Source organism: Babylonia areolata, chromosome 15, assembly GCF_041734735.1.
Source record: "Babylonia areolata isolate BAREFJ2019XMU chromosome 15, ASM4173473v1, whole genome shotgun sequence".
NCBI classification, from domain to species: Eukaryota; Metazoa; Mollusca; class Gastropoda; order Neogastropoda; family Buccinidae; genus Babylonia; species Babylonia areolata.
The window spans coordinates 25,524,608-25,536,891 of NC_134890.1; the positions used below are offsets into that span (position 1 = coordinate 25,524,608).

The 12,284-nt window shown below is 44.3% G+C and overlaps 1 protein-coding gene across 1 annotated transcript in view; it reads right to left on the reverse strand.

The window, feature by feature from the left end:
- LOC143290507 (beta-mannosidase-like) overlaps positions 1 to 12,284 on the reverse strand; it is a 34,294-nt gene that overhangs the window by 19,024 nt on the left and 2,986 nt on the right. The window contains 8 exon segments of the mRNA XM_076600007.1: positions 246 to 383; positions 1,217 to 1,383; positions 3,276 to 3,444; positions 6,821 to 6,990; positions 7,818 to 7,885; positions 9,802 to 10,001; positions 10,972 to 11,120; positions 11,738 to 11,884. Coding sequence (XP_076456122.1) covers positions 246 to 383; positions 1,217 to 1,383; positions 3,276 to 3,444; positions 6,821 to 6,990; positions 7,818 to 7,885; positions 9,802 to 10,001; positions 10,972 to 11,120; positions 11,738 to 11,884 — 1,208 coding nt within the window.

Below are 12,284 nucleotides of genomic sequence, written 5' to 3' on the forward strand. Positions count from 1 at the left end.
CATCTACACAAGAAGGTGGTTCAGGCACTAGCAAGTCTGTAATCCGTTGACCTGGGGGTTAAGGAAAACCTCCACCTTTTACCCACCGGGAGCCGTGACTGGGAAACAAACTTGGAATCCTCAATTTAAAGTCCAACGCTTTAACCACTCCGCCGCTGCACCTGTCAACTTTCAAACATTTAGGAACCCTTTGCTCAGTGTCTGATCCCTCACACCTGCAGAGGATGGTAGGTGACAGCACTCACCTGGTACCTGACCTCCTGTGTGACCGTGTACAGGAAGGCGGGGTCTGTGGGGTACATGGCCACCGAGAACATCAGGTCTTGCCAGATCAAGATGCCCATCTCGTCCGTCAGGTCATAGAAGTCCTCAGATTCAAACACCTGCAGGAGAAAGGTAGCAGGACAGTTAAGACGCTTATCTGCCAATACAGTGTATGTGGGGGTATGGGTTCGAATCTTGGTCTTACCATTTGGTTTACATAGTATTTTATTTGGAACATGTCACAATACAACACAGATATGGATGAACAGGACAACAAGAAAATCTTATATAAAGTCCTGCCCTGATACATGTTCATACTAAATATGTAACAGATGTCATCATGGCTAGATATATAAACGTGATCATACATGAGTTTTGAACAAAACTAAACTAAGATATAAATAAAGTGAAACTCTTTCAACTGGATGAGATGATAAACCAAGAACCTGTGTGCAGCATATTTGTGGTGCACTGAAAAAGAACCCATGACAATAAGCGTTGTCCTTTGGCAAAATTCTGTAGAAGAAATCCGCATAACTATATCCATGCAGTCAAGGCTTCACTAGCTAGTTGGGTTATGCTGCTGGTCAAGCATATGCTTATGGCAAAACTGTCATGGTGTCCAAGTAGACAATCATAGCTATCACAACTCCCCATCATTCATCTTTATATATTAAAAAAAAAAAAAAAGAAAAAGCATTTGGAAATCTCTCAAGGCCTGAGCAACCCATTGGTTCTGTGTTGCTGGGTATCTGTGTCCTTCTGTTCCCTCTCTTTTTGGGGTTTTGGTTGCAGGGTGGTGGGGAAGCAGGCATTATGCAACATATAAGGGTCACTCTGCATGCTTTGACACCTCCTTCAAACTGAAACTGATTTTGCTCTCTCTCTCTCTGCGAACACTCAATCCTCCTCCACCACTCTACCTACAACCACCACCACTACCACCACCTACCCCTCCTCCCCAAACTCGCATGGCGTTCATGTGGGCATCTGCAGCTGACTGCAGCAAGGTTCGAATCCTGTCCTTGGTGATGCGTTCCTGGAAACTGTCAGCAGGGATCCAGTTGGATCCTTTGAAGAAAATAGGAAAACCGTTGACTCGGAAGTAAAAGGTCAGACCTGAAACAACGAAAACAAACACAGCGTTTTTGTCAGTCAGATGAATCCTGATTATTTTTGAGGGGGCATTTTTGGACAGCACGGGTGAACTGATTTTACGTCATGTTTCCCTTGTGATTTTTGTTTTGGGTTGTAGTTTTTCTGTGTATGTGTATGTGTGTGTGTGTGTGTGTGTGTGTGTGTGTGTGTGTGTGTGCATATGTGTGTATGTGTATGTGTGTGTGTGCATGTGTGTGTGTGTGTGTGTGTGTGTGTGTGTGAGAGAGAGAGAGCATGCTGGACCTTTTGCTTTAAAGCAAAGTAAAAATATTTTACACTCTTTCTGAAAGCAACATGTTGGTGTTGTCTCTGTGGTGACTGATGTAAGACACAACTGCATCACATAAGCTGTGTGTGTATTCAGTGCTGTGCAGCAGCAGTATTCGACAGGCTACACTGCTCACCACCTGTGGATGCAGTTTGATGTATGGACACACTGCACACTTCCCAGCATAGGTGGGTAGTAGTTTGCACAGGACAGGAATCGGACTCCCTGCCGGAGTCTGCACTAGTGAGTCACGGTAAAGTATGTGTAGTTAAAATATGCCTCTTTGATGTTTTGTAAATGGAAACGATGCACTGCATTTTCAGAGAGTGGGTGCCAGGGACCTTAAAAAAACAAAAAAAAACACCTGAACAAACACAAGAAAGAGTGACAACCTAGCTTATCATAGCTTCAGACTGATGCAAGGATCATCTGCCACAATGAGTTGTTTCCCTTTGCCACTTCTTTGCCCAGAAACTTTGATGATAACGACCAGAAGGTTAACCTACCTTTTTTCTTTAGTTTGTGTGTAGCAATGCAGGTCTGATGAGAAAGTGTAGCATTTGAGGACCCTCTGAAGGTAGCGTGGGTCCACCTAGTATTATGGTAAAAGGCCCTTGGACCCCCAAGGTTTTTTAACTGACCAGAATCTCTGGCTCCTAAGACACGTTACAGCTTTGCTGAGAGGGCTGTCTGATGCAAAATGGACATAAGCTGACTGGAAAGTTTACATGTCATTTAAGACAGTATTGATAAAAAATTCATGTGGAATAACTGTTTGTTATTCTATTAATGTAATCAATTCTTTAAATGTCTGTATGACAGAAAACCATCTTGATTCAGATGCCTTTTCATCTCTTCAGTATAACACGCCACTTTGAGAACAGTGAAGATATCGGATGATGTAACTCACAAACTCAGTAATTGAAATTCCACAAACACTACGATTCACCAAATCAACAACTAAATCAAACAAAAAGAAAAGAAAGATCAAGCCCCAAATTAACACCCTCTGAAAAGCAACAACAGCAACACTGAAGCAAAAGCGAAATGAACTGGAAGATTAGTACACACATCACACACGACATTTTAAAACGAAACAAAAACAAAACCACACACACACCAACTGGACTTCATGGAACCTTCTTCTTCTTCTTCTGCATTCGTGGGCTTCAACTCCCACGTTCACTCGTATATACGCGAGTGGGCTTTTTTACGTGTATGACCGTTTTTACCCCGCCATGTAGGCAGCAATACTCTGCTTTCGGGGGTGTGCATGCTGGGTATGTTCTTGTTTCCATAACCCACCAAACGCTGACATGAATTACAGGATCTTTAACGTGCGTATTTGATCTTCTGCTTGCGTATACACACGGAGGGGGTTCAGGCACTGGCAGGTCTGCACATATGTTGACCAGGGAGATCGTAAAAATCTCCACCCTTTACCCACCAGGCGCCGTCACCGTGATTCGAACCCGGGACCCTCAGATCGACAGTCCAACGCTTTAACCATTCGGCTATGGCGCCCGTCGACCTCATGGAACCAACCAAACACCCTCTCACCACCAACACCATCACCACCTCTCACCTTGTTTGGGATCACTGGACACGGGGTCCTGCACCAGTTCAATGGTGCGGAAACCAACACGCTTGGTCTGCGATGTGACCTCCCCACTACCAGAGGTGAAGATGATGTACAGGGTGTACAGGGTCTGTGACCCGTAACCGTTCGGCCACCACCGCTTTACACCGGCACTCTGAAACAACACAGTCACACAGGTGAGCAACACTGAAACAACACAGTCACACAGGTGAGCAACACCGCTTTACACCGGCACTCTGAAACAACACAGTCACACAGGTGAGCAACACCGCTTTACACCGGCACTCTGAAACAACACTGTCCACAGGTGAGCAACACCGCTTTACACCTGCACTCTGAAACAACACTGTCCACAGGTGAGCAACACCGCTTTACACCTGCACTCTGAAACAGCACAGTCCACAGGTGAGCAACACCGCTTTACACCGGCACTCTGAAACCACACTATCCACAGGTGAGCAACACCGCTTTACACCTGCACTCTGAAACAGCACAGTCCACAGGTGAGCAACACCGCTTCACACCTGCACTCTGAAACAGCACAGTCCACAGGTGAGCAACACCGCTTTACACCGGCACTCTGAAACAGCACAGTCCACAGGTGAGCAACACCGCTTTACACCTGCACTTTGAAACAACACAGTCCACAGGTGAGCAACACCGCTTTACACCGGCACTCTGAAACAGCACAGTCCACAGGTGAGCAACACCGCTTTACACCTGCACTCTGAAACAGCACAGTCCACAGGTGAGCAACACCGCTTTACACCTGCACTTTGAAACAACACAGTCCACAGGTGAGCAACACCGCTTTACACCTGCACTCTGAAACAGCACAGTCCACAGGTGAGCAACACCGCTTTACACCGGCACTCTGAAACCACACTATCCACAGGTGAGCAACACCGCTTTACACCTGCACTCTGGAACAACACTGTCCACAGGTGAGCAACACCGCTTTACACCTGCACTCTGAAACAGCACAGTCCACAGGTGAGCAACACCGCTTTACACCTGCACTCTGGAACAACACTGTCCACAGGTGAGCAACACCGCTTTACACCTGCACTCTGAAACAGCACAGTCCACAGGTGAGCAACACCGCTTTTCACCTGCACTCTGAAACCACACTATCCACAGGTGAGCAACACCGCTTTACACCTGCACTCTGAAACCACACTATCCACAGGTGAGCAACACCGCTTCACACCTGCACTCTGAAACCACACTATCCACAGGTGAGCAACACCGCTTTACACCTGCACTCTGGAACAATGCTGTCAAGTCAAGTCAAAATGATCTTTATTGAGGGTTAAAGAATAAGCTTATACAGCTTTTTTACATCCTGCCCTCATAAAAAAGAGAAGAAAATTAATTTTTTTTTAATTAAAAAAGGAAGAAATGGGGGAAGTGGGGGTCTGGAAAGGATAATATGGAAATAAACGATTACAAGAAACACACAGAAATTCTACCGAGAACAACAACAACAACAGAAATAATACAAGCGTAAATAGCAATAAATTCATATATGATACTGACACGATTACACAGGTGAGCAACAGGTCGACAGACAACCTGTCGACAGGTGAGCAACAGCGCTTTACACCAGTAATCTGAAACAACAGGTGAGCAACACCCAGACCCCAGCACCTAACAATCTGATCTTAAGTTCCAGTGCCAGCAGACTGTTAACCCCAGCTCTACCAACACAGGTCTTTGATGACGGATAGGTTGGGGTGGTGCTGTGGGGGGGTTGGGGGGGGGGGGTGACTGTTAACCCCCCAGCTCTACCAACACAGGTCTTTGATGACGGATAGGTGGGGGTGGTGCTGTGGGGGGGTTGGGGGGGGGGGTGACTGTTAACCCCCCAGTGCTACCAACACAGGTCTTTGATGACGGATAGGTAGGGGTGGTGCTGTGGGGGGGTTGGGGGGGGGGTTACTGTTAACCCCCCAGCTCTACCAACACAGGTCTTTGATGACGGATAGGTGTGGGGTGGTGCTGTGGTGGGGTGGGGGTGATGATGATACAGATAAGGATATGGATACTTATATGCAGGTTGTCTGGGACTTTCTAATAGTATTCACAACCTTCTACTTTTTTTTGTTTTTATTTCTCTTTTTATTTATCTACTTTTAAGAACCCTCACAAAGGAGACCATGATTTAATTTTTGTGACCGTTTGTGAACTAAGCAGCTCAGAAACTTTTTTTTTTTTTTTAAAACAAAGATGAAGAAAGTAAATCAATTTCTATCCAAAACGTTTCCTAGCCACTAGGAAAGCTGAAATGGAAAGCAAGATATGTAGCAGCAGTGGTCAGAATTCTGGATACAACAACACGACTACATCTGGACTCCCCCCCCCCAAAAAAAAACAAAACTTCAGATGCAGCAACACTGACAAAAGCTGCAAAGCAGTTCTGTGAAGTGACAGCAACACTGTGGATTCACTCACTGTACCTGACTTCCACAAACCCTACCTGAAGAGTGTGCAGGCTAATCCATATACACTACACCACATCTGCTTTAAAATTTTCTTTAAAAAGGAGCAGATGCCTAACTGGTCAGGTCTCGAGAGCCTACCCTACAGCTGTGTAATAACTGCATGTTCGGTGCATATCTGTTATGCATGTGTGGGTGTATATGTGAATGTGTGTCTTCATGTTTTACATCTATTTGCTTATTTATCATCATTGTTATCTTATCTATTTATTTATTTATTTTTTTTTTTTTTTTTACATTATAGTTATTATTTATTTATTTATTTGTGTAAGCTTATCTATTATTTATTCACCTTTTTTTTTTTCTCAAGGCCTGACTAAGCGCGTTGGGTTACGCTGCTGGTCAGGCATCTGCTTGGCAGATGTGGTGTAGCGTATATGGATTTGTCCGAACGCAGTGACGCCTCCTTGAGCTACTGAAACTGAAACTGTGTAATGCACTGACGTAAAATGAAATAAAATAATGGAACAAAATAAACAAACACATTAAAACACGATAAACTGAAAGACAAATAGAACGCAAATGATAGAAGTAAAATAAGAACACCAGAAGGGCAGGCTCAGCAAACCTGCATACACCCACAGCCATGTGTACACTAATACAAACACACACACTCATGCAAACACACATAGTCATACACACACACACACACACACACAGTTTAACGACCTCTTTTACGAAGTCCTTTAAGTTATTTCCTGTAACTGTATTTAGAGTTGTTTTGTTGTTGTTGTTGTTTTTTTTCTTCCAAATTTCACCCACATTTTTACCCTCATTTGCCCAGTTTCTCCCAACCCTCCATTCATCCACATCTCCCACCCCTTCTAACTGATAATACACAGATGTATTCATAAATACTTTAACAAAATGTCTTTAATCACCGATATGTGTGACGGGACATTAAACAAAATTCCTCCTCCGCACACACACACAGACACACACTCACACTCAAACACACACACAACCTGTGGACAAGTAGAGACAATTACTCTGGATACACACACCAAACAGCACCTCCCAAACACATACCTCCGGCACAGAAACATTGACGGAAGCCTGGCTGCTGGAGGAGGTCAAGGTCACCTGATGGGTCTCTGAGATGCTGGTGCCGTCCAGAGCAAAGTTCAGATGACCAGTGACTGGATCACTGCTGCTCACACTGAAGTAGCTGTTGGTCCTCAGCTGCCATCCCCTGCCATCTGGATGTGTGAATTCAGTCCAGTTCAGTTACTCAAGGAGGTGTCTCTGTGTTTTGGACAAATCCACATACGCTACACATCTGCCAAGCAGATGCCTGACAAGCAGCGTAAGCCAATGTAAGTAATGAGACAGGTCTTCCCCTCATAACATCGGGGACAGGGGAGACAGAAGTATGCATTCTGTTGATTTTAACATCAACAGGTTGTCAAAAGACATACAGTCTAAAGTGTGATAATGTCATCAGTTAGACAACTCCTCCCCTCATCACAGCAGGGTAATGGTGACATGGGGTATGCGTTCTGTTGATTTTAACACCAATAGGTTGTCAAAAGACATACACTCTGATGTGTGATGAAGTAAGTAATGAGATAAATCTGCCCCTCATAACATCAGGGATGGGAGAGGCAGGGGGTATGCATCTTGTTGATTTTAACTCCAACAGGTTGTCAAAAGACATACTTCATACAGGATCCAACAACACAAATGTGTGTCATGCATGTAGCAACAGCCTTCACCACAGTGAGTGTTTTTCTCCATGTGAAACCAACCTTCAAATCTGCGAGCATAAGAATAATCACTATTCGCTTCTTGTATGATTTTCACATGATGTGAAACTAGACTCTCCCTCTCAAGCCCTCTTTCCTTTCTTTCTCTCTCTCACACATACAAATGCACACACACACTACACACACACACACACACACACACACACACACCATGACAAGGTGGAATCTTATCTACAAACACTTCCACCGTCAAAACAGACGATACATCAGGAACAGACACATAGAACACCTGTCAGGAACAGAGCCAACAATCCACTGACCTGCCACTACCTCCACACTGACTGTGTCCAACACTGCAGAACTGAAGGCTTCAATGTACATGGGCTTCCTGCCAACAAAACACACACCTCCACACTGACTCTGTCCACCACTGCAGAACTGAAAGCTTCAATGTACATGGGCTTCCTGCCAACAAAACACACACCTCCACACTGACTGTGTCCACCACTGCAGAACTGAAAGCTTCAATGTACATGGGCTTCCTGCCAACAAAACACACACCTCCACACTGACTGTGTCCAACACTGCAGAACTGAAGGCTTCAATGTACATGGGCTTCCTGCCAACAAAACACATGCCTCCCATCACTGTGTGAAGGAGTCAACAGTATGCATGTGTGATAGTCAGTCATTTTTGACTATTACCATCAGAACAGCAAAGGAGGTGACTGCTGTACCGACTATCTGGGCTAGAATTTGATTACGGTGGAGAGTGTCTTGCCCAAGTTACACCCCTACTCTCTCAGCTAAGAGGGTTTTAGGACAGTCGGTGTTGTGATAGTTCCTAAAGGCCAACCAGCTCCCCCAAGGCTGCAGCACTAAGAGCCAGTGCAATTTTGCCTCCTAGTTTGAGAGTCATGGTCCTTCACAAAAGACTATGCCGTAAATGATTTTCCATTCCAATGGAGAAACCATTGATAATACAGCTCTCACTTTGCTGTTGGCTAAACTGTAAACTTACGTCAAAGCAGTCTACAGTATAAATAGTGTGAAAACCAGCGGTGGTGACATTTAAAACTTGTCTTCTATAAAACAAGCTCTCCAGTACCTGCTGGTAGCTTGGGTGTGACTCAGTTTTGGCTCTGAACATCTGTCTGTAGTGACTGACTGCATTCACTATACTCAATCTTAATACACACATGATCTGCACACAAATTGTTCATCTCTACTAAATTTCATCAAAATAAAAACAAAATTTAAGCTCTTTCACATTCCAACACATGCTAAATATCTACATGATCAGGAAATACAGCAATATTTTTGCTCTGCACAAACTCTTTTTGTAGTCAACTTTGGAAAGATAATTAATTAGACCAACTGAAAACTGGGATCCCATGCACTTGTTTGTTTAATTTTTTGTTTGTTTTAGTACAGTATGTTCAATGCAATGACAGTCAAAATTAAAAGAAAGAACAACCCTGCCTCTCACTTAAGTCCAGTCAAACCAGGCTGCTCATACCCAACTAAACTGTGACTAGTAAGGCCATCTCAGGCTAAAACACACACACAAGAAAAACAATAATCATTTGACCCTTGTTGAGGCATGGAGAATAGACATTAGCACTGAAAGTCAACTAAACAATTTCATTTGGTAATTTAACAAGCAACAAAAAAAATCCTGAAGAAATTCTATTACATGAAACTGGTGATGAAATTTAATATGAGAACATTTCACCTATCAATCTTTCCTCTCTTTGTGAGCTTCCCAGCTTTTAAACAAACTTCTTTTAAAATCTAAACACACACACACACACACACACACACACACACACACACACAACCATTCATATAAATACACATTACAATTTACTTCCACTCACCATCCAGCCCACCACAACACCCAACCACTCACCCACCCATCAGTCCACCCACCCACCATGACCAGATACCCTGGGTGGGGAAGAAGAGACCCCAGTCCAACCACAACACCAGGCAATCCCCCAACCCCACACACATCCCCCAAACTACCCCATACACACCATAACCAGATACCCTAGGTGGGGAAGGAGGACCCTCAGTCCAACCACAACACCCACAACACACCCATCCACCCACACCCACACCGACACGATACCCTGGGTGGAGAAGAATGGACCTCAGTCCGACCACAACACCCACAACACACCCATCCACCCACGCCCATCCACCCACACCCACACCGACACGATACCCTGGGTGGGGAAGGAGGGCCCCCAGTCCAACCACAACACCCACAACACACCCATCCACCCACACCCACACTGACCAGATACCCTGGGTGGGGAAGGAGGGCCCCCAGTCCCAGGAGAAGGAGCACTGTTCTTTGCGGATGAAGTTAACGTGGCACTCTCCGTGTTGCACCGGCACCGTGCAGTTAGGGGGCACCGGGTAGGGGTAGCTACCCGCCTGTCTCCTGGCGTAGTCTGTGGCTGACTGGAACTGCAGCCTGATTGAGTTGGTCCCCACCTGAAAACAGTGTCTTTGGTTTGGTTATCATGCTAATTACTAATGATGTTGTCTTGAGGATGATGATAATTGTAACCATGGTAATGATGTTACGGCTCATGAAGGAGGTAACTCGCTGGGTCAACATCAACTGGAATACTGGAAATGAAAAGTGGTGTGATCAGTTGTACTGTAGCAGCAATAAGAAAAAGCAAGAACAGAGCTTCCTTTTCTGCCCCTTCCAAATAGAATGGTGAAAGTGCACACACACACACACACACACTCATCAGCGTTACAACAGATGCACAAATGTCTCCCCTTTCATAGTCATCTTGGGAGTGAGATTCACACTTTAAAAGTTTGATGTTTCAGGTTCAGACACTATTTTAAGGGGTCTGCACAGTGTGTCCAGGGTTGCTGTTTTTCTTCCACTGCCCCCCTGTCCCTGCCTCTCACATTCATGTCACTGTGTGCTGGTAAACTGCCTGATACCGGTAATATATATATATATATATATATGTATATATATATATTATGGATATATATATAGAGAGAAAGATTAGATATATATATATATATATATATATATATATAGAGAGAGAGAGAGAGAGAGAGAGAGAGAGAGAGAGAGGGAGATAGATATAACTGACACTAGGAGACTGGACAGGTGATGCAACCTCACCTTTACATAAAACTGACACTAGGAGACTGGACAGGTGAGGCAACCTCACCTTTATACTAAACTGACACTGGGAGACTGGACAGGTGATTTAACCTCACTTTTACAAAGGGGCAGGTGAAGAAAAGGAAATTTTCTATCTAAAATTACGTTTAAATAACATACTTACCGTGACCCAACTAGTGCAGACTCTGGCAGGGGTCTGACATTCCTGTCCTGTGCAAACTACTATCTGCCTATGCGACCTAATTTTCACAAAGGGACAGATGGAGCAACCTCACCTTTACAAAGGGACAGGTGGAGTAACCTCACCTTGACAAAGGTCTTGATGTCCCAGGTGTACCTGACAAACATGTTGTTGGTCTGTCCCACATGCTGGTCATTAATGAAGAGCGTTGCCACAGTGTCCACTCCTTCAGCCACCAGCCTGATGGATGAAGACTGCACCAGGGCACTGCTCACTGTCCCACACACACATCAGTTGTTTATCCAGCAGTGTGTGTGTGCACGTGCGCGTGTGCGTGTGTGTGCATGTATGTGTGTGTGTGTGTGTGTGTGTGTGTGTGTGTGTGTGTGCGTGTGTGTGTGTAATCAACATACAATTTTATAATGTACAAAAAGTCACCAACCTTCCATAATCAATATTCTTATTTTGACATTAGCTTTTACACACTCAACTGCATGATGTATCAGAAATGAACTCAAGTGAGGAAGAGCTAACAACAGACAGACATACGGAGAAAGACAGAGAGAGAGAGAGAGAAAAGGAAAAAAAAAAGAGTGAAACAAAAAAGTGATACAAAGTGACAAACAATACTATAGACAGAATGGGAGACAGAATAAACAACAAATCAAAAGTGTAATTTGAATGTTGAAAGTTGCAAGTTGGTTTTGATATATTTGTGTGTTTTGTTACTGTGCTTATTGTATGTGTATGATTGTGATTATTGTATGTGAGGTTCAAATCAACTTAGCATCAAAGTATTTCACATATTTGTAATAAATGACTGTAATTCTCACCAAATATTTGAATTGCGTAACACCATATAAGATAATTAAGTACTCTGTATCAAATTACAATCAAAGTATCTGGTGTAGGTCCAGTTTTCATGTCCGATCCAGGCCAGTTTGACGTCGTTGTCTCTGTAGAGAGGGTTCTGGATCACCTTGTTGTTCAGCAGGGCGGTATACATACTGCCTGGCACCTCCCCGGTCACTGAAATCCCTGCACACATCCAAAAAGATCTGTATACATACTGCCCGGTACCTCCCTGGTCACTGAAATCCATGCCCACATCCAACGAGATCTGTATACATACATACATACTGCCTAGTATCTCTCCGGTCATTGAAATCCATGCCCACATCCAGCAACAAGATCTGTAAACATACTGCCCGGTACCTCCCCGGTCACTGAAATCCCTGCACACATCCATCAAGATCTGTATACATATATACCTCCTGGTACATCCCCGGTCACTGAAATCCCTGTACACATCCAACAAGATCTGTATACATACGTACTGCCTGGCACCTCTACTGTCACTGAAATCCCACCTGCACACATCAAAAAACAAGATCTGTATACATACTGCCTGGCAACCTCCTGTTCACTGAAATCCCTG